This window comes from Rutidosis leptorrhynchoides, chromosome 4, assembly GCF_046630445.1.
Source record: "Rutidosis leptorrhynchoides isolate AG116_Rl617_1_P2 chromosome 4, CSIRO_AGI_Rlap_v1, whole genome shotgun sequence".
In the NCBI taxonomy this organism is placed as follows: Eukaryota; Viridiplantae; Streptophyta; class Magnoliopsida; order Asterales; family Asteraceae; genus Rutidosis; species Rutidosis leptorrhynchoides.
In genome coordinates, this window is record NC_092336.1 from 632,589,011 (window position 1) to 632,611,231 (window position 22,221).

General features: G+C 34.9%; 1 protein-coding gene across 25 annotated transcripts; it reads right to left on the reverse strand.

Annotated features, from left to right (window-relative positions):
- Positions 1–966: 966 nt before the first annotated feature.
- LOC139839852 (formin-like protein 18) lies at positions 967–19,293 on the reverse strand. Of its 25 annotated transcripts, none has more exons than XM_071830042.1 (35): positions 19,217–19,293; positions 18,888–19,022; positions 18,670–18,806; positions 18,370–18,515; positions 18,250–18,281; positions 18,066–18,160; positions 16,952–16,993; positions 16,802–16,868; positions 16,612–16,705; positions 16,350–16,541; positions 16,160–16,253; positions 15,898–16,089; positions 15,708–15,801; positions 15,596–15,637; positions 14,951–15,088; positions 14,663–14,867; positions 14,223–14,485; positions 14,044–14,115; positions 13,861–13,965; positions 13,718–13,749; positions 13,154–13,242; positions 12,531–12,640; positions 12,185–12,385; positions 11,621–11,703; positions 10,989–11,529; positions 10,799–10,894; positions 10,627–10,724; positions 9,862–9,901; positions 9,572–9,655; positions 9,028–9,079; positions 8,038–8,106; positions 7,483–7,856; positions 7,289–7,367; positions 6,699–6,782; positions 973–1,109 (listed from the first exon to the last, which is right to left on the reverse strand). In XM_071830042.1, the coding sequence occupies exons 14-16, from the start codon at positions 15,599–15,601 to the stop codon at positions 14,709–14,711; spliced, it is 303 nt and encodes a 100-aa protein (XP_071686143.1). In that variant the 5' UTR covers positions 15,602–15,637; positions 15,708–15,801; positions 15,898–16,089; positions 16,160–16,253; positions 16,350–16,541; positions 16,612–16,705; positions 16,802–16,868; positions 16,952–16,993; positions 18,066–18,160; positions 18,250–18,281; positions 18,370–18,515; positions 18,670–18,806; positions 18,888–19,022; positions 19,217–19,293; the 3' UTR covers positions 973–1,109; positions 6,699–6,782; positions 7,289–7,367; positions 7,483–7,856; positions 8,038–8,106; positions 9,028–9,079; positions 9,572–9,655; positions 9,862–9,901; positions 10,627–10,724; positions 10,799–10,894; positions 10,989–11,529; positions 11,621–11,703; positions 12,185–12,385; positions 12,531–12,640; positions 13,154–13,242; positions 13,718–13,749; positions 13,861–13,965; positions 14,044–14,115; positions 14,223–14,485; positions 14,663–14,708. The 25 variants fall into 25 exon arrangements, with proteins under 25 accessions (XP_071686145.1, XP_071686143.1, XP_071686140.1 ...); XM_071830039.1 differs by having other exon boundaries at positions 11,621–11,717; XM_071830036.1 differs by having other exon boundaries at positions 11,621–11,717; positions 11,908–12,385.
- Positions 19,294–22,221: the final 2,928 nt, after the last annotated feature.

Genomic DNA, 22,221 nt, shown 5'->3' on the forward strand with positions numbered 1-22,221 from the left:
GCATCTCAAGTGCACCAGGGTCTGTAGACGGTGCAACCAGTAACGTTATTGGCACTGAGAATGGAAACTACAGTAACGTACGGATATTCGTAACTTGACGTAACTTGACGTAATTTGACATAAGTTTACGTAACTTGGCGTGACGTAAGTTTACATTACTTGACGTAAGTTTACGTAAGTTGACGTAGCTTTACGTAAGATTACGTAACTTGACGTAAATTTACGCAACTTGGCGTAACTTTACTTGGCATAACTTGACATAAGTTTATGTAACTGGACGTAACTTGACGCGAGTTTACGTAACTTGACGTAAGTTTACGTAACATGACGTAAGTTTAAGTAACTTGAGGTGACGTAAGTTTACATAACTTGACGTAAGTTTACGTAAGTTGACATAGCTTTACGTAGCTTGACGTAAGTTTACGCAGCTTGACGTAACTTTACTTAACTTCACGTAACTTGACATAAGTTTACGTAACTAGACATAACTTGACGTAAGTTTACGTAACTTGACGTTAGTTTACGTAACTTGACGTAAGTTTACGTAACTCAGGGGCGTCTTCGGTACATGTGCAGAGTGTTCAACCGAACAGGGCCTAAAAAATTTTGGGCCCAAAATTTTAAAATTAATAGTATACGTTTTATATACATTAGTTGAATATTATTGAAATGACAATTATTTGTGAATAAAATAAATTGCTCCACTTGTTTTGCCTTTGACTAAATGGGGAATGAGGTTTATATAAGGAAAATGATGGTAAAAGGTATGAAAAGTGAAAATGCGTTTTGCAACAGTATGAGCTATGCTGCTTCTTGAAAACTGCGTTTAGGGCCATAAGTATTGCAATTAATTGATAGTTAATATTTAATCGCCAAACACTATTATCTGGCATTTTACGATTTATAAACGTGATAATTAAAAAATCTTCTTCTCATCGCAACCCCAAACACCCTCTTAATGATTTACCCAAACAACCCAAATCGACCCACTCATAAGTTAAAGGATCAAAATTGACACCTTTATAACTAATGATGGAACTTTAGTAAGACCTGGAAATGCATTTCCAGCATTGTATTTCTGGAGCTCCTTCTGTGCATATAAAGAGAGCCTAAATACAGAAGATAGAACGTTATAATACAATCCATGTTAAGTAGCAGGTACAGAAAGACGTATATAAAAGGGCGGCTTCCATATTCTTCTGATGTCCTTATGTACCTCTCATTCCACCCAAATCATTTTATTATTATTATTATTTCATGTCAATAAAAAAAGCCGACTAATTATATTTAGTTTAATGCTTACTTCCTCCACCTATTTTGACTACTTTTTCTACCCTATTTTTTAACAACACGTATTTATACTTATTAGCTTCATCTCATAAGCCTCTTACATCAATCTCATCTAATATATACTTCTATCATGACTAATATCATACCTATACCAGACTTGAATAGTTGTGTGAAAATCAAGGGTGTACATGTATAAACAGTATAAAAAACTTGTCTAGTATCACTTGTCTATTTGGTTACAAAAGCATAGAATGTTGGAGATATGGAGAACTTTAAACAATTAGAGGGAAGATTCTAGGAAACTCATACGAAGCTTCTACAAAGTTGTTAGGAAACTCACATGTAGCTTCCACGAAGTTGTGAGGAAATTCACATGTAGCTTCCACGAAGCTGTCAGGAAACTCACATGTAGCTTCCATGAAGCTGTCAGGAAAATCACATGAAATTTCAAGGAATTGTTTTATAGCTTACTCCTTAAACCATTCTATAAATAGACTTTCTTGTAACTCATTGTAAACACACCAAGAAAAATTATCAATAATATTCTCTAGTTGGCCGTGGACTAAAGCAATCACAACGATTGCATATAACCACGTTATCTCTTGTGTCGATTTACATTTCTTGCATTTATAATCTTTCGTTCATTAAGTGGGTTAGTAATCTTATAGAATTACTATCGGTGCGTGATCTTGTTGAATCACTTGCGTTGTTTTGGGTCCAAATATCCTTACAACTGGTATCAGAGCACAAGGTTTCGTTAAGGGAACGATGGCGGAAGACGGAAAGTTTAGAATCGACCGATTCGATGGGAGAGACTTTGGCTTTTGGAAGATGCAAATTGAAAATTACTTGTATCAAAAGAAGCTACATCAACCCTTGTTAGAGACCAAGCCTGAAAGCATGAACGATGCCGATTGGACGCTTTTGGATCGTCAAGCTTTAGGTGCGATTCGTCTTTCACTTGCTAAGAACGTTGCATACAACGTTGTGAATGAGAAGACGACGTTTGCTTGCTTGAAAGCACTCTCTAACATGTATGAGAAACCTACCGCTTCTAATAAGGTTTTTCTCATGCGACAATTGTTCAATACGAAGATGAAGGAAGGTACGAGTGCAACGGATCATATCAACGAGTTCAACAACAACATATCGAGTTGGTCAGGTACGGTTACCGCAGTTAGTAGCTCTACGGGAACTACTAAGCTAGCGTTTCAAGGAATAAGGGATTTGATTCTTGGTGAAGATACTCGTAGGAGAAACTCGGGGGAATCGACAGCCGGTTCTTTGTTAAGTACCGACAACCGTGGTAGGAAATTTGATCGCGGTGAGAAGAAGGGTAGAAAGAAGTCTAAGAAGAGGTATCCATCGAAAGATAGAAGTGAAGCTGTTTGTTGGGGTTGCAATCAAAAAGGGCACTTTCAAAGGAATTGTAAAAATGGTCCGGCGAAAGGTGTGAACTTGACCGCGGAAGAAAGTGATGATGCACTTTTATGTAGTGTTGAAAATTCTATGGAGTCTTGGATTTTGGATTCGGGAGCTTCGTTTCATGCTACTCATGTCAAAAGCATGATGAAAAATTTTCGTTCATATCAAGGCAAGGTGAGATTAGCGGACGACAAACAACTCAATATAGAGGGCATTGGAGATGTTGTATTGAAGACTACTCTTGGCTCTAATTGGACCTTGAAAAACGTAAGGTACATTCCTAAATTAAAAAGGAAACTTATTTCGGTTGGTCAATTAGATGATGAAGGTAACGCGGTTACTTTTGAAAACCGCCAATGGAAGGTGTTTAAGGGTAGTTGTGTCGTGGCTCGTGGACATAAAAGGGGAACTCTTTATATGGTTGAAGTGTTTGATGAAGACACGGTGGTTGTTACGGTTAATGTTGAGTCCGAATCAACTCTATGGCACCGAAGACTCGGGCATATGAGTGAGAAGGGTATGAAGATGCTTGTTTCGAGTGGGAGAATTCCAGATTTGAAAAAGGTAGAACTTGAGTTTTGCGAACCATGTGTATATGGGAAGCAAAAGAAGGTGACTTTTGGGAAATCGGGGAATGCTCCTAAGTTGGAGAAATTGGAGCTTGTTCATACGGATGTATTTGGTCCAACGAATGTAGAATCACATGGAGGTTCTCGTTATTATGTCACCTTCATTGACGACTCCACTCGAAAGGTATGGGTTTATTTTCTTAAAGCTAAATCTGATGTATTTAATACATTTGTGAAGTGGAAAGCTATGGTAGAAAATGAGACTAACTTGAAGGTCAAGTGCTTGAAGTCGGATAATGGAGGGGAATATGGTAGTCTTGAGTTTAAAGACCATTGTGCAAAGCTCGATATTAGAATGTTGAAAACGGTACCGGAGACACCGCAACATAATGAGGTCGCTGAACGTATGAATCGTACGTTAAATGAAAGGGCTAAGAGTATGAGACTACATGCCGGTTTGCCTAAGATGTTTTGGGCGGATGCGGTTAATACGGCGGCTTATTTGATAAATAGGGGACCCTCAACACCGTTGGGTTTCCGAATTCCCGAGGAAGAGTGGCATGGTAAGAAGGCGAGTTATAATCACCTTAGGATCTTTGGGTGTAATGCTTATGTGAAGACCAAAGATGCGGATAGAGACAAGCTTAAAGCTAAGTCAAAGAAGTGTACTTTCATAGGTTACGGGTCGGATGAAATGGGCTATCGTTGTTGGGATAACGAGGCTAGAAAAGTGATTCGTTCTCGTGATGTTACCTTTGATGAAGATTCGGTTTATGGTAAACCGGAAACGGGGAGTCCTAAACCGGGTCATGTTACTTTTGACGATGTTTCTATTGAAGATCTTGCAGGTTCTAGTGGGAGTACGGGTAACAATGAATTACCAATTAACGGTGAGGCGTCAGAAAATGCTAATGATGGAAATGATTCGAAAAGCGGTGATGATTCCGAACATAGTGCGAGTTCTGGTGATGAGGAGGATACAAATGAAACCGGTCCAACCATTCCGGTTACTCCTACACTAAGACGCTCGACTAGAGTGCCCAAACCTAATCCTAGGTATTTTCCATCAGCAAACTACTTGCTCTATACCGAGAATGGTGAACTCGAAAGTTACTTTGAGGCAAGGAAGACAAAAGAATCCATACAATGGGAGCTTGCCATGAAAGAAGAGATGGGATCACTTGAGAAGAATAAAACTTGGTCACTAGTGAAATTACCTCATGATAAAAGGGCGTTGCAAAGTAAATGGGTGTATCGAATCAAGAATGAGTTGGATGGCAAGAAAATGTACAAGGCTCGTTTGGTAGTCAAAGGCTTTCAACAAAAGGAAGGGGTTGACCACAAAGAGATATTTTCATCAGTAGTTAAAATGACTACTATCCGTTTGGTACTTTCTATGGTTGCATCCGAAGACTTACATCTAGAGCAAATAGATGTGAAGACCGCATTCTTGCATGGTGATCTTGTTGAAGAGATCTACATGAGGCAACCCGAGGGCTTTGAGGTAAAGGGTAAAGAGAAGTGGGTTTGTAAGCTAAAGAAAAGTTTGTATGGATTGAAGCAAGCACCTCGGCAATGGTACTTGAAGTTTGATGATTTTATGAAGAAGATTGGTTTCTTAAGATGTGAAGCGGATCACTGTTGCTACTTGAAGAAACTCAAGTCTTCTTATATAATCTTATTGTTGTATGTTGATGACATGTTACTTGCAGATTCCAACATGTCCGAAATTAACAAGTTGAAGGGATTACTTTCCCGTGAATTCGAGATGAAAGATCTTGGTGGTGCTAGGCAAATACTTGGCATGAGTATTGTGCGTGATCGTGTGAAAGGTACTCTATACTTGTCTCAATCCAAATATATTGAGAAAGTAGTAGAGAGGTTTAATATGGAGAATTCAAAGGCTCGTTCTATGCCTTTGGGTAGCACGATTAAGTTATCAAAAAGTCAATCACCAAAGACGGTAAAAGACAAAACGGATATGGAAAAGGTTCCATATGCATCGGCCGTGGGTAGTATTATGTATGCCATGGTTTGTACAAGACCCGATATTGCTCACGCAGTGAGAGTTGTAAGTCGTTATATGTCTAATCCGGGGAAAGAGCATTGGGAAGTGGTTAAATGGTTACTTCGTTATTTGAAAGGTACTTCTAATATGGGATTGTGCTTCTCTAAAAGCAATGTCATACTTAGAGGTTATGCGGATGCTAATTTGGGTGGATGTGACGATTCGGGAAAAAGCACTACGGGTTATGTTTTCACAATAGGAAAGACGGCGGTTAGTTGGATGTCTCGACTACAAAAGAGTGTTGCTTTGTCAACCACCGAGGCCGAATATATGGCTATTGCAGAAGCTTCTAAAGAGCTTGTTTGGTTGAAGAACTTCTTAGGTGAGTTGGGTAAAAGACAGGACTATTGTGTCTTGTATTGTGATAATCAAAGTGCAATACATCTTGGGAAGAATCCGGTGTTTCATAGTCGTACGAAACACATTAAGTTAAGGTATCATTTTATTCGACAACATATAAATGATGGTACTTTAGCATTGGCAAAAGTCCTTGGTACGAAGAATCCTGCTGACAGGTTTACTAAGGTGGTTACGACGGAGAAGTTGAGGTTTTGCGTTGCCTCAACCGGTCTTCTCATGACTTGATGAGAGAAGACGTCGACTAGGGAATTAGAGAGTTGATATTTCATTTCTAACAAGTAGTGTTGAAGACTTTGTATCGAAAGTCTGCTCATCCGAAGTATGTGTTGAGTGTGCGTGTCCCAAATGGAGTTTGGTGGTATAATGGTGGTTTAACGTTCTTGGTTAGATCGTTGATATTTTTGGGTTGACGAAGGTTGGGTTTGTTCAAAGTCTCCAAGTGGGAGATTGTTGGAGATATGGAGAACTTTAAACAATTAGAGGGAAGATTCTAGGAAACTCACACGAAGCTTCTACAAAGTTGTTAGGAAACTCACATGTAGCTTCCACGAAGTTGTGAGGAAACTCACATGTAGCTTCCATGAAGCTGTCAGGAAACTCACATGAAACTTCAAGGAATTGTTTTAGCTTACTCCTTAAACCATTCTATAAATAGACTCTCTTGTAACTCATTGTAAACACACCAAGAAAAATTATCAATAATATTCTCTAGTTGGCCGTGGACTAAAGCAATCACAACGATTGCATATAACCACGTTATCTCTTGTGTCGATTTACATTTCTTGCATTTATAATCTTTCGTTCATTAAGTGGGTTAGTAATCTTGTAGAATTACTATCGGTGAGTGATCTTGTTGAATCACTTGCGTTGTTTTGGGTCCTAATATCCTTACATAGAAATCACAAGTGAATGGTATAGCATAGAAACACAACAAACAGCATATAAAAATTCGAAGGAAAAAAAAAAAAGCAACACAGCAAACTCACCATTAAATCCCCTCGAACTCCAGCCTCTTCCACCGCTTCACGTGCAGCTTCCTCCTCAACGGATTCATCATTTTCCCAACCACCCTATATATTTAGTGAATAACAACACAATAAGAAAATCACATACAGAACAAGTCCACCTCTATCAAACACCTATGAAATTCATCTATGGTAAATGATTAGCTTACGGTGTGAATTACATAACAAAAGTACAACCTTAACAAAAATAAACTTATGTGAGTTAGGCGAGTACATTGGCTTATTTGAGGTCGAGGACGTACTGCACAATTTCTCAGGATACATACCAGAAACTTAGCACACCAACAGAGGCTCAGCATGATCCATAAGGGTAAATATTTGGAAGTTCACTCATTGGACATAGAAAAACTTTACAGCCTAATTAACCAACATAAAACACTATATTTATACCAAGAAAAGTGTCACTTATTACACAAATACCAACACAATTTCAGAAGCAATATGTTACATAAAGCAATGAAATCATGCTTAACACAGTGTACGTACATAAAGGAATGACATCATGCTTAACACCAAGAGAACTGAACCCATATCTGAGTATAAAAAGGTACCTGGAACACATAGCCATTAACATTTTGTAACTTGCAGAGGGTAATCACCTCACCTACTGAGAATCACAACATCCCATAGCTGCAAGATAGAAGGGAAGAAGTAACATTAAAAAAATAATGGAATTAGTTAGACCAACATATTTTAAAACTTTATAACATGGCTTAGTCGATACTTAGGAATATAAGTTAATTACATGTGAAGCCTCAAGAGATGTTTCGGGTTGACTTCAAACCTCGGACGGGAAAGCTTTGTCATATTGGTGAGAGGGTCCGAATTGAGGCAAGAAAGATTAACAATTACAAGAATGACCCGATGAACCATTAAAATTGAGAAGCCAATAGCACACCCACATAGGCTCGGCATAATCCGTAAGGTATGCACAAAGCAGAAAATTATAACTTAAACTTAAAAAAAACATGACTAATGAAGACCACCTCAAGATATCAAAAATAAACTTACTATGAAGACCTAGGCTAGTTTTGATCGTACTTAGACGCCGTGTTGGGGGTTGTAACTTGCATTTAAAGGGTGATCACCTCGACAACTGAGAATCACACCAGCCCATACCTGAAAATAGAAGATAAGTAATATTATAAGATATACTAAGATACTAAAATCTATTAAATCACTTTTATGAATTTAAGAAACCAATGTGAATAACACGAATTTTGAAAACCATTGTGAATAATTACAATGGTTATTAGTTTTGTTTATTTACAAAATGGTAATGTCATTGCTATTATCATACCAACGAAGCCTGGGCTTTCAGATTTTCAAGGTCGGAGTTCCAGCAGCTAATACCTCTTTTATATTCATTCTGGAGACAAGTTGCAGAAAACAAAAATTACTAACCAGCAATTAACTAACACACACACATAAAAACAAAACACATTCTAGTCACCGCATGAGTGGGGAAAGATGAAAGTTGATATTGACAAAATACAACTAAAACAAAAGTCAACCCTGCATACCTCGACAAACAATTTAGTCATTACATTAAGAAAGAGCTTTGACATTAAGAATAATCATAAACTTGAACAGCATTCAAGAAAGTTATTTTCGATGGATTAAAATTTAATTTCCAAAAAACCCTAACTTCGAAGGAGTCAATCAGCCAATCAATAAAACGATACATGGAAGAGACTATTTGAGAAATCCAACTTTATTATTTCATCAAGATTAGCAGCAGGAAATTGAAAAATCTTTTCCAAGGGTCCTTCCCAATATCACAATTGACTTTAACATTAAAGTAACCATAAACTCGAACAGCATTCACTCAATTTTTCCCAAAAAAATGTGATCGGATGAATTCAATTATTCAACTGAAAAACCATAGAATCGCGAAAATCCTAAATTTTGGAAGAAAAAAATTGATGATACAGAGTAAGGGGATGAACTGCGGGGCTGACACAACTTTTGTCCCATTTTGTTCTGTTTATCTCTTGTAGTTAACACATTGAAAATGACAACAAAAACTAAATAATCAATATATCAGTAGTAAATACAAACGGAGCATTATAGCCAGGTTGTTTTTTTCCTTTTTTTTTTAAAAGGCTATAGTCAGGTGGTTGTTATAAAGATAAATACGCTTTGGGCAGCTTTCATACCATGTCTTAATTGATTGATATTACCCCGTTTCTTGTTTTAGCTAAACTTAACGATTTTACCCAAACAAATAAGACAGCCAAAATCAACACACTCATATAAGGACAGAGGTAATGATACACAAAACTCTGACCTGGGCATTTCCAGCTTTGTATTTCTGGAGCTCCTCCTGGGCATTTAAGAGTCTACATACAAAAGATGGAACGTTATAGAAAGGTGTATATGAAAGGGTGGTCTATCTCTGATGTATATGATATTGGTAAAATAAGTCAACATGTCGAGACCATTCAGATCCATACAGCTTCCAAAATGGTATCGTTTAAAATAAATCATATTGGTATGTTTTTTTAGAACGGAAAACTCACGCACCCTACATAATTTTACACGAATGATGTCCTAAACATGACTCGAATGACCTCAAGATCAGATGTGCTCCTCGATACCACTAGGCCAAAGGCCCTTTGGTGAATCATATTGGTATGTTACTATTATAACTATTGTAATAATTGTAATCAGATGCTATAAGGTAGTTATTTAAGAATAAAATGTAGGTGTGAAACAATACCAGACCATTTAGAGCACTAATAATATCGTTTAACCAGCCGACTAAATGCTTTTTATACCAATATGAGAATCTAGCCATTAATTTATGAATTTCGATTGGACGAGATACATACCTTTGATTGTTCTAGTCTAGTGATGTTGGTTGCCGGGCACTCTATATCGATGCTGTTGCTGGCTGAAGTAGAAATTTTGTAAACCTTGACGAAGCAAAATACAATAATATTAAAGACGATATTCCAACCTGTAGTGTCACTAGATAAAAGTTGCTACTTGGAACTTGACATGTCATTCTGTAACATGAAACTTAAACAGTTTTTTGCACAATAATTAGAGATTTACAGCATATACATAAAAATTTGAGGGTAATGGGTCGTTTGATTCTGCAGTATGGATGTAGCATCACCTTGAGATAGATGAGAAGCAATAGGATGTTCCATCATTACCTACAGATAGCATAGCACACATGAAACAATTATCGTAAATACATCATGGCGGTATTTCAACATCAATCTACTTGTATGAAGGTCTTTCTGACTAACAAAAGTAAGAACATCAATTCATATTGCAATAATCTTGAACTAACGAAAAAGCAAAAGTCCATCTAAAAAGAGGGCAACATCAAGATGCCATCCGGCCCCTCATTTAATGAGAAAGCAATAACACATTTCGATTCTACAATACTAATTTCTTCTGCTTTCAGGCTTCAACTGAGCTTTCCTTCATGGTTACTATAGAGGTGGCAAAACGGGTGGGTTGGCTAATAGTGAAATATGTCTGTGATATCAGTTGAGATCGGCCAGGTACCCAAGTCGAGATGGCCCAAAGCACTTACTGTCCATAATTTCGAGTACCTTTTAAAGAAATTAGTTAACACATATGATTATAAATTTCTACGATTAAAAAAAAAATAAGGGAAAATCTTCTTGTGTTCTGATAGGCTAAAAAAACACAGGTTGATAATCAACACTCCTTAGGATTTGGGGTTTTGAAAACGTGTATTTGGATTGGCAGAACATGTTAAAATCTCAATATAACAAGCAAGCATCTAATTGTCGTTTCCGTTACTTATTCGAGTTTATCAATAATAACAAAAAACGTATGATACTCGTAATATGCTAAGGGAAAACTGACACAAAATTGTCTATTTAAAGAATGCTTTGCAATGTACCTTTCAATTACAAATACGAAATACCAATAAGATTCATAAGTAGGGTATACTTATAGCCGCATGCCCAGACTCTTTAGCAGTGCAGTAGATGAAGTTCCCTGAAAAAAATAGCATCTGGTAGTTACAATCTAAAAAGTACATGGTAAAGGAAAAAAGCGAAAAAAAAACTTACCTTCATAGGTTCAGCAGTCTCAGAGAAACTTTAAAATGCCCTTTCTGTTGAGTTATATAGGACCTTGCTTTCTCATCTTGTTCATCACACTAGCTACTGTTACATAATTATTATTATTAATAGAACTATGCTTCGCTTTGATATAGCGTGGAAAAACATGAAGTGGTGAAAGATCAAACTAAAAACTTACATGTTGTTTTAGAAGCTTTAGCCATGGAGTCAGACGTAACCCCATCTGTTATCTGAAGTGACTGAGTTCCATTGGAATCTGACCTTGCAACTTGCAGCTGATACAAGTTATTAGGAGAACATGACAATGGTGAAGTAAACTACATTTTCATCAGTGCCTCAATAAAAAACAATTATAAATGAATAAGTCCGTATATCCAATAAAGACAAGAAACCAAACTATATTGAATAAGTTGCTCAAGATATATGCCAAGCAGAGGAGGCCCTTTCACTTCAGTTGTAAATGCGTTGCTTTGGGTTACCATTTTGTCTTTCACGAGTCATTTGGGCTACACTCTCAGTTTAAAAAAAAGAAAACGGGTCGAGCAAGCAGAAAGTAATTCAAATATACGGATATCATCTAATTGCATTTTGAAATCAAGTAATTATTTTTTTCATCAAAACTTACCTTGTCAGGTTCAACATTCTTAGAGAAACTTCAAAACTCCCTTTCCGTTGAATTATATTGGACCTTGCTTTCTCATCTTTTTCATCACTAGTAACTGTTACATCACTATTATTGTTAATAAAACTATGCTTTAATATATAGCATGGAAAAACATAAAGTGGTGAAAGATCAAACTAAAAACTTACATGTAGTTATAGAAGCTTTAGGCATGGACTCGGACGTAACCCCATCTGTTATCCGAAGTGACTGAGATCGAGTGGAATCTGACCTTGCAACTTGCAGCTGAAATGAAAATTTTAGGAGAACATGACAATGGGTGAAGTAAACTACATTTTCATCAGTGCCTCCAAAAAAACCATAACGTTTGTGTACCGATGGATCTAGTCCTCTATCTATATAAATGTCTTAGCATTTTAAAATAGTAAGCAACAACGCATGTAAAAATTCAACTAACTCATAAGTGATTACCTACAGTGTGTAACAGAGGATAAATCCAATGAATTTCTATCTGGACCTTAAAATTTCTGTTGGTTGATTCAAAAAGAGAACATCATAACAGTTGTAAAAGAGCAGGAGGAAGGGGCAGAGAATTCAAAAGTAAAGTCGATGGAGAATGCGTAAAATTCCATATATCCAAACTATATTGAATAAATTGCTCAAGATGTATGCCAAGTAGAGGAGGGCATTACTTCTTTGAAAGTAATTAGTGTGTAAAAAGATTTCAGAGGTTTCTATTCAGTTTCGGATACAAAGTATATATAATGCCCTCACGTTTTTCAAGCTGATGTGCATCTTATCTTTCAAGTCTTCATTGATTCAAATGCAAATCACAGGGACCAGCCTTGACAAAAAAAGAGTACAGCGATCACCGGTGATTTTTGATACAAACCACAAGGACCACTCGTGATATTTTCTCCTTATAATAGAGATAAAAAGAAAGATATTCCAACCTGTAGTGTCAATAGATGAAAGTTGCTTCTTGGAACTTGAAATGCCATTATGTAACATGAAACTTACTTGTAAACACTTTAAGTAAACACTTTTTTTCACGATAATTAGAGATTGACAGCATATACATATTTAACTGACACGTACCCTTTAAAGATTGCTTGTCTGCAGAACTATGGGTGGGTAATGGGTCGTTTGGGCATGGATGTAGCATCCCCTTGAGAAAGATGAGGAGCAATAGGATGTTCCATCGTTACCTACAGATTACAAATTTCTAAAATTAAAATGCCATTCTGTAACATGAAAATCTTCTTGCGTTCTTATACGATAAAAAGAATACAGGTTGATAACCAAGACAGACCCCTTGGGCTTTGGGGTTCTAAAAACAAGTATTTCCAAATCAGAGAATGCAAACCAAGTAACAGCCAGTCTACTTGTTTAGATTAAAATGTTAAAGCTCGATATAACAAGAAAGCATCTAGTTGTTGTTTCTGTTACTTATTTGGATTTATTAATAACAAAAGCAGATAAAATATTATGTTAGGGGCAAATAAGCTCAAATTAGTCAATTTAAAGAATATTTTGCAAACTGAATATTTCAACATACAACTTCAAAATACCAGAAGATTAATACGTAGTTCGAATTACTCATACCCCCGCATGCTCGGACTCTTTAGAATATGAAGTTCCTTAAAAACAACAAAAAAAAATTGTGCCTGGTAGTTACATACTAAAGTGTACACGGTAACGATAAAAATCGAAAAACTTACTTTGAAACACCCTTTCTGATGAAATATATTGGACCTTGCTTTCTCATCTTGTTCATCACTATTAGTTACTGTCTCAGCCCACAAGCTTCCTGAAACAGTGCAAAGGTTTCAGCTTTCTTGATTTAACGGGCTCGGGTGGAGATGCTAAGGATGGAGAGCAAGTAATTATTTTTTAGAACAGCCAAGGGTAGCGGAACGAGTTCCTCTCCCATGATGAAGAAATGATTGTTTATATCTTACCTTGGGCTTTCGTTGTTGTAATTATATTTCTTAAAAAATACAGTTTCTATTGTCGAACTTTGAACATTAATGATTTTAAATACCTCATGAATCGAAAAATAAGTCTGTGGGTTGCACAACCTAACCTAATGAGCTGATGTTACAATCTACACATTTTGACCCTAGACTCACTTTATCTGTTATCAGCCCTCCCCATTTAGCCATACTAATGCAAGAGCAATGCATATTCCAAATTTAAGTTGAATTATGGACTTATTTGAAGCAAACTTGTCCCGAATCATTTCATTATCATAAAGAAACGGAAACAGGAAGTGCATCGGATACCTGTTCACATTTGCCCAGTTTCCTTTGTAACCCTGACCAGAAAAAGAAAAACAAATTTTTTACAGGTATTTTAAAAGATGTAGAAACATTATAACATCACCAAACATCACACACAATATCAAGCTTTCTTCTGACATTTATACCTTAATTGTCTACATCTCCTCTCATTTGTCGGACAGCTTTATGAGGTTGTCCACTTAATTGATCAGCATCCATTGTTGAGTCTTCCAAAGTAAACAACATGATCCCTGTCAAGATATATAATCTAAGCACTATCAGAAAACCTTTAGACACCTAAACAAATTATAAATCCTCCTTGACCATACCATCAACTCGTTCAGTGATATTTTGACCTTCGAAAGTATGATCTCACGGTTATATGCCCTTCTGTGATCAATCTGCAGCAAGAAGTACAGCATATAAATTAAATTTGTGTGCAAGACTTCAAGCCCATTCTATTATGAGCTACTAATTCAACAACTTCTAATTAACTTTGCCTACTAACATCAGAACATGAAGGTTTCTCCTTAGCCATATCTGAGTTGTGCTTTCGTTTTATTACTAATGATAATAATATGAGGCTGTCTTTATCTTGATTGCTAGCTTCAACAACGCACTGTTGACCGACTATTTGGTTGAGAACATTTAGTGCGATGCATCACTTTTAGGATCTAGCCAATCAACACTGTTAAACAGTTGTTGAACCTTTGAAAATGCTTCTATAGGGAGACCCTCCACATCCAAACCAGCCAAATCGAAGAAAAGAAGCTACATCCAAAAATGTTGGCTACATCCACTTACAGAAATAATACAAATTAACGTGTACATATGTGTGCATCTTGTATTACTCTAACTTGTAATATGAACGGACATCTTTTTGGAATAAACTATAATAGAAATGTAGACGACTAGACATTCATTTTAAGACATATATATGAAAGCTACCTCAGCCCTGAAGTCCCCAAGAAACGGATCCTTAGCCAGTTCACAATTAAGTATCACGATATTCAACCTTATAAATGTTGTGTTTGAACATGGCACGATACATCATCTTTTCACAAGACAAATCATCTTGAAAGTTAATACACTCCAGCACAATGTCACCTTGAACGTGGCAATTAATATCAATTTTAACCAGTTCACATTCAGCCTGCAACATATAATAAGGTGTAAAGAAAAGATTAAAATTTTCCAATGGCGTATGATAAAGTATATTAAAGCTAAAAATCTTACCTGCTTGTAGTATCGAATAGTTTTGTTCGTCTTTGGAGTTGAAAAACAGAAGTTTAGTAGTTCTATCACTAGTGACAAAAGGATCTTGACCGTAAATTCTGAAAACAAGGCAGCAACCACCATTCCTGTCAATGGGATCTACTTGCATTAAGGTCTTTCTGACTAACAAAAGTAAGGACATTATATTGCAATAATCTTGAACTGATGAAAAAGAAAAAGTCCATCCGGCAACAGGGTGGGTCGGTTAATACTGAAATATGTCTGTGATATCAGTTGAGATCGTCCAGGTACCCAAGTCGAGCTGACACAAAGCACTTATTGTCCATAGTTTCGAGTATTTCTTAAAGTAATTAGTTAAACACGTATGATTATAAATTTCTACGATAAAAAAATAATAATAATACGGGAAAATCTTCTTGTATTCTGAAAGGCTAAAAAAAAACACAGGTTGATAATCAACACTCCTTGGGTTTTGGGATTTTAACAAGCAAGCATCTAGTTGTTGTTTCTGTTACTTATTTGAAATTCATTAATAACAAAAATGAGCTTACGATAATGTGCCAAGGGAAAATCAACACAAATTTGTCTATTGAAAGAACTTTTCACAAAATATGAATAAGATTCATAAGTAGGGTATACTTATACCCGCATGCTCGGACTCTTTAACAGTGCAGTAGATGAAGTTCCCTGAAAAAAATAGCACCTGGTAGTTACAATCTAAAATGTACATGGTAAAGAAAAAGGCGAAAACACTTACCTTGTCAGGTTCAACATTCTCAGAGAAACTATAAGCCCCCCTTTCCGTTGAATTATATTGGACCTTGCTTTCTCATCTTGTTCATCACTAGTAACTATTACATCATTATTATTGTTAATAAAACTATGCTTCGTTTTAATATATAGCATGGAAAAACATAAAGTGGTGAAAGATCAAACTAAAAACTTACATGTAGTTTTAGAAGCTTTAGGCATGGACTCAGACGTAACCCCATCGGTTATCCGAAGTGACGAGATCGAGTGAAATCAACACAAATTTGTCTATTGAAAGAACGTTTTACAAAATACGAATAAGATTCATAATTAGGGTATACTTATACCCGCATGCTCGGACTCTTTAACAGTGCAGTAGATGAAGTTCCCTGAAAAAAATAGCACCTGGTAGTTACAATCTAAAATGTACATGGTAAAGAAAAAGGCGAAAACACTTACCTTGTCAGGTTCAACATTCTCAGAGAAACTATAAGCCCCCCTTTCTGTTGAATTATATTGGACCTTGCTTTCTCATCTTGTTCATCACTAGTAACTATTACATCATTATTATTGTTAATAAAACTATGCTTCGTTTTAATATATAGCATGGAAAAACATAAAGTGGTGAAAGATCAAACTAAAAACTTACATGTAGTTTTAGAAGCTTTAGGCATGGACTCAGACGTAACCCCATCGGTTATCCGAAGTGACGAGATCGAGTGAAATCAACACAAATTTGTCTATTGAAAGAACGTTTTACAAAATACGAATAAGATTCATAATTAGGGTATACTTATACCCGCATGCTCGGACTCTTTAACAGTGCAGTAGATGAAGTTCCCTGAAAAAAATAGCACCTGGTAGTTACAATCTAAAATGTACATGGTAAAGAAAAAGGCGAAAACACTTACCTTGTCAGGTTCAACATTCTCAGAGAAACTATAAACCCCCCTTTCCGTTGAATTATATTGGACCTTGCTTTCTCATCTTGTTCATCACTAGTAACTATTACATCATTATTATTGTTAATAAAACTATGCTTCGTTTTAATATATAGCATGGAAAAACATAAAGTGGTGAAAGATCAAACTAAAAACTTACATGTAGTTTTAGAAGCTTTAGGCATGGACTCAGACGTAACCCCATCGGTTATCCGAAGTGACGAGATCTAGTGGAATCAACACAAATTTGTCTATTGAAAGAACGTTTTACAAAATACGAATGAGATTCATAAGTAGAGTATACTTGTACCCGCATGCTCAGACTCTTTAACAGTGCAGTAGATGAAGTTCCCTGAAAAACATAGCACCTGGTAGTTATAATCTAAAATGTACATGGTATAGAAAAAAAGTTGGACCTTAAAATTTCTATCTGGACCTTAAAATTTCTGTTGCTTGATTCAAAAAGAGAACATCATAGCAGTTGTAAAAGAGCAGGAGGAAGAATTCAAAAGTAAAGTTGATGGAGAATGCGTAAAATTCCATATATCCAATGAAGACAGGAAAACAAACTATATTGAATAAATTGTTCAAGACGTATGCCAAGCAGAGGAGGCCCTTTCACTTCATTTATAAATGGGTCGCTTTGGGTTACCATTTTGAGTTTCACGAGTCAGTTGAGCTACATACCCTATCAGTTTAACAAAAGGAAAACGGGGTCGAGCAAGCACAAAGTAATTCATATATACGGAGATCACCAAATTGCATTTTGAAATCAAGTAATTATTTTTTAGAACAGCCAAGGGTAGCGGAACGAGTCCCTCTCTCCCATGATGACGAAATGATTGTTTATATCATACCTTGGGCATTCGTAGTTGTAATTATATATTTCTTAAAAAATACAGTTTCTATGATCAAACTTTGCACATTAATGATTTTTAAATAGCTCATGAATCGATAAACAAGTCTGTGGGTTACACGACCCAACCTAACCAGTTTTGAGCTGATTAGGTTACGATCTACACATTTTGACCCGGACTCACTTTATCTGTTACAAGCCCCTCCCATTTAGCCATACTAATCCAAGAACAATGCATATTCCGAATTTGTAGAGAATATATATATACATGTATCCAAAGAGCATAAACAACAACTACATATATCATCTATGTGAGAGATGTCATACTCATCCATTGCAATGCCTCTAGGTAAAAATTCCGATGTGATGAAATAGAACTCCGGGTGTTCTAAAATGCTTAAATCCTTGGAAAAATCAAGAACTTCTGGTAGTTTGTCATCAAGAACACAAAAGTGGCACACATATTCATGTGATACATTGATGACGTATGACAATAATAACATACTTAAAACGAAAACTAAAGACTGATATTATATTTTTCCTAATTTAAAGGTAAAGAAATAGATACCTTACAAAGATAATGCATGAGAGTAATTCTATTGTTCTTTGCACGCGTGTCGACAAGTTTCAAGAGGCTATCCAACCTGAACCCAACAACTGATCCTAAAACAAAACCGAATATATTTTATGTAAGTCCAAAAGAACTAACAACCATGTCATAATGACACAGAAACAGGAAATGTATCGGATACCTGGTCACATTTGCCTTCTCTCCTTTGTAACCCTGGCCAGAAAAAGAAAAACAGATTTTTTTACAGCACCAAACATTAATTTCTAGTAGGCAGCAATTAGATTATAAGGTCTTAACTCACATCAGACACAGTATCAAGCTTTCTTCTGGCATTTATTTAGACCTTAATAATTGTCTCCATCTCCTCCTCTCATTTGTCGGACAAAACTATATGACACTTGATGTGGATCCATTGATGAGTCTTCCAACAAAGTAAGAACATGATCCCTGTCAAGATACATAATCTAAGCACTATCAGAGAACTTGTAAACACCTAAACAAATTATAAATCTTTGACCATACCAATCAACTCGTTCAGTGATAGTTTAATAAATAATAACAATGTTGAGAGTGAATATAATGAATGAACAGAATAATATACCAGTTGCACTATTTCAGGTTTATTAGATACAGCTGTCCGTGATTTTGATTTTGTATCCCCTTGTTCTTCTGCCTTTTAGTTTGATCATGCTGAGAAGAGAGAGACTCTAGAGTTCTGATATATCAATCTCGGGCGCCCTAATAATATGTATGCATCATGTCAAAAATTAAAAACAACATGATCAAGAAGAAATACAGAAATCAAAAACAACTTCTTACTTCCACAGATTCACTATAAGAGCAACTGTATGTTGAAGAAATACACAACTGTATTGTATTGTGGGAAATGGTGTTGTTAAGGCATGCCCAACCAAAGGATGAGGCAGAAGAGTTGACTGCCGAAGCAGATCCCACCTGAAATATTATATTATATTATATATATATATATATATATATATATATATATATATATATATATATATATAAATATATATATTATATATATATATTGAATTGAACTATTATTATTATTTAAGAGGAAAAAAAAAACATAAAGAAAGAGTATAACCACAATGTAAAAAATATACTGTAGTTCTTGAAAGCGTCACCCAACAGATAGATGCTTCATGCACGAGTTCTTTTCACCAGTAGCATTACTGTCAGACGTTTAGAGCCTTCATCTTCAGGGGCGGAGCTAGTAGGGGGGCGTAGGGGTGCTTCGCCTCCCCCAACTGCAGTCGTATATTTGACATCGAATCTGTATTTTAATGGAGAATTTTTAAGTTGTAGACTATTAAATACTCCGTATAAGTTAGGGTTTATGGTTACTAACTTGCAGGTGGATTTTAGATGAATTGGGGGAGGGGACGATTTTTATGAGTTTCCTAATTTCTACCCCTCAGCTTATGTTTAACATTTCATTTTAGTCCTTTATAAATGATATTGTGTCAATTAATATATTTAAGTAAATATAATTTCTTTGTGAAAGTCAACAATATTTTCAACATCTCAATATAGTTGTAAACTTCCATTTTTTAGTAATCAATCTATGTAAGTGTTTTGGTAGAGAATAATATATTTTTAATGGTTAGTAGTACAATTATATACCGTAATAGTGTAAATATGTACAAAAATATAAGTGTACAACTTGAGATGAAAATAATAATATGAAAAATCATGTATTCGAGTCCGAGTGTTAGCTATTACAAATGATTGTAAACTTGTATATGTTGTTCTTGGTATGTAAACTTGTATATAAGTGTTTCTAGGGTAAAACTTAGTTTGAAAGTAACTTGAATAAAAATATATATGTTGTTATTGATATGTAAACTTGTACATACGGAATTGAGTGTTTCTAGTGTTATTGTAATTAAACGTAAAAATTAAGCCACCCTTAACGCTAATTCCTGGCTCCGCCATTGTTCATCTTCTGCGTGGACCTAGTAGTTACATAAATAGATTATTATTCAATCAATTTTTCCAGAAAACCCTAACTTCGAATAATTCAAATTTATTTTACCCAGAAAACCCTAACTTCAAAGGATTCAATCAATAAAACGATACATAGATGTGACTATTCATGAAATTTAACATTATTTCATCAACAAAATTGAAAAATCGTACTAAATTCAAAAAGCGCCTTCTTAATATCACATGACAGTTGAAGAACCCTAAACTCAAACAGCAAACATCATTCACTCGATTTCCCCCAAAATTTCTTAATATCGGATGAATTCAATTCTTCAACTAAAAAACCCTAAAATCGCGAAAACCCTAAATTTTGGAAGAACAGAATGGAAATTGGTGATACAGAGCGAGGGAATGAAGCTGCGTATATATATAGGTATATAGATATAGATGTAGATAGCGGTAAAGTAACGCTAGTCCGTCGAGTTAACGGTCATAATTTGTAAAATAACGCGGCATACCTTTCTCATTTAATTCATAAAATAAAATGACCGTGAAACCACAAATTAATTTAAACGAAGCAGTTAGTTCAATAACTCGTGAAATCACATAGTCTGACTAAGAAATTTGTCGTTGTTTTTATAAATATATTGATATACTTAACTTGGTCAAAATAAATGAACTACATTTATTCTTACACGACCTTCTTCCAATTTTCATCGCAATTATATTTTCCTTGTCATAAAAGTTTACATTACAACATTTTATTGAGACATGTATTTCGTATACATATGTAACGTAATTAATGCCGTAAAAAGAACTCATATTTAAATAATAATAATAATAATAATAATAATAATAATAATAATAATAATAATATAATAATAATAATAAAGTTTGCTATAAAATTGAATATTTATATTTTTAATAATAATTATTAGTATATGTCTCTTTAATTTTTTTTAAAGAAAATAAAATATAATTATTATATGAAGGTTGTACAATATGCTTCAAAGTTTGTAGATGCGTTCATGGCTTGTTTTGTAAAAATATTGTACAATTTGTTGTCAAGTTTGTACATATGGTCATGTGGATGATTTATCATAAAGTTGTACATAATGATTCAAATATTATATATATGGTCATGAAGGTCTTTTACCATAAGGTTGTACATAATGCTTCAAATATTGAACATATTACTATTTTTATTAAATATAATAAATTATTTTAATGACCTCATCATGAGAGGCTTAGAAATTTTTTCTTTATTTTTAAATTTTTTAAACTAGGATAATCCTTATTTATGACATCATCCTTTTAGAAATTTATATGATATTGTAGATATTAAAATAGTAGTGAAACGACCCATGAAACCACAAGTTTGTATAAATAAATAGTTTAATGATAAGTTTTAGTATTTAAATGAAGGTATTGTCACACCCCCAAAATGGACCAGGGGTAAATGTGACCATTCATATCATAACACAAGTTGTAATAAATGAGAAAGATTCTAACTTGGACGTTTTATAAAAACATTAATTGTATTGCAACGAAAAATAAATATTGTTTTACATCATAAATAGAATGTAAATGAAAATGTTTAAATAAAGATAAAATGATAAATGATAGACTCCATGTAGGCAGCAAATCAATCATCAACAAGGTAGCAATATTAGCTAGTCACCTGAAACAAAACATGCTTAAAAAGGTCAACACAATGTTGAGTGAAATAGGTTTATAAATAATAACCAATAAGTTTTTAGACCACAAGATTTAGTTAAAGCAAATTGATATAGAAATATCAATTTAAAAAGTATGCCGAGTTATATAATATCGAGACTAAACAAGTTTATCCCATGACACTTTGTTTATTCGTATAGTTTAATCATTATTATGTATCCAAAGACCAACGGTCAAATAGACGGGGACGTTACTCTCAATAGGCCTACTCACCATAATTAAGCTTGCTGTTAACCTAGCAATTGACGATATTATGGTAGGGATTTAGCATGTAGAAACATGGCATAACAAAGTAATTTGAGTACTTGTGTCTAAAGTGTAAAGCTTTTAAAAGTAAGCATGTGTCTCAGCCCAAAGTTATAAAGTAGTTATGAAATAGTAAAAAGTGGGCTATGAAGTTCACCTTAAAGTGCACTGAAGACATAACAAGTACACGAATAAAGAAGATCAAGAGTGATCTAGACTC

Bases quoted from the DNA above. Each gene is read 5' to 3' on its own strand.
- LOC139839852 (XM_071830044.1), bottom strand. The intron at 14,868-14,950 runs GTAAGATTTTTA...TATATGTTGCAG, and splicing joins CTATTCGATACTACAAGCAG to GCTGAATGTGAACTGGTTAA.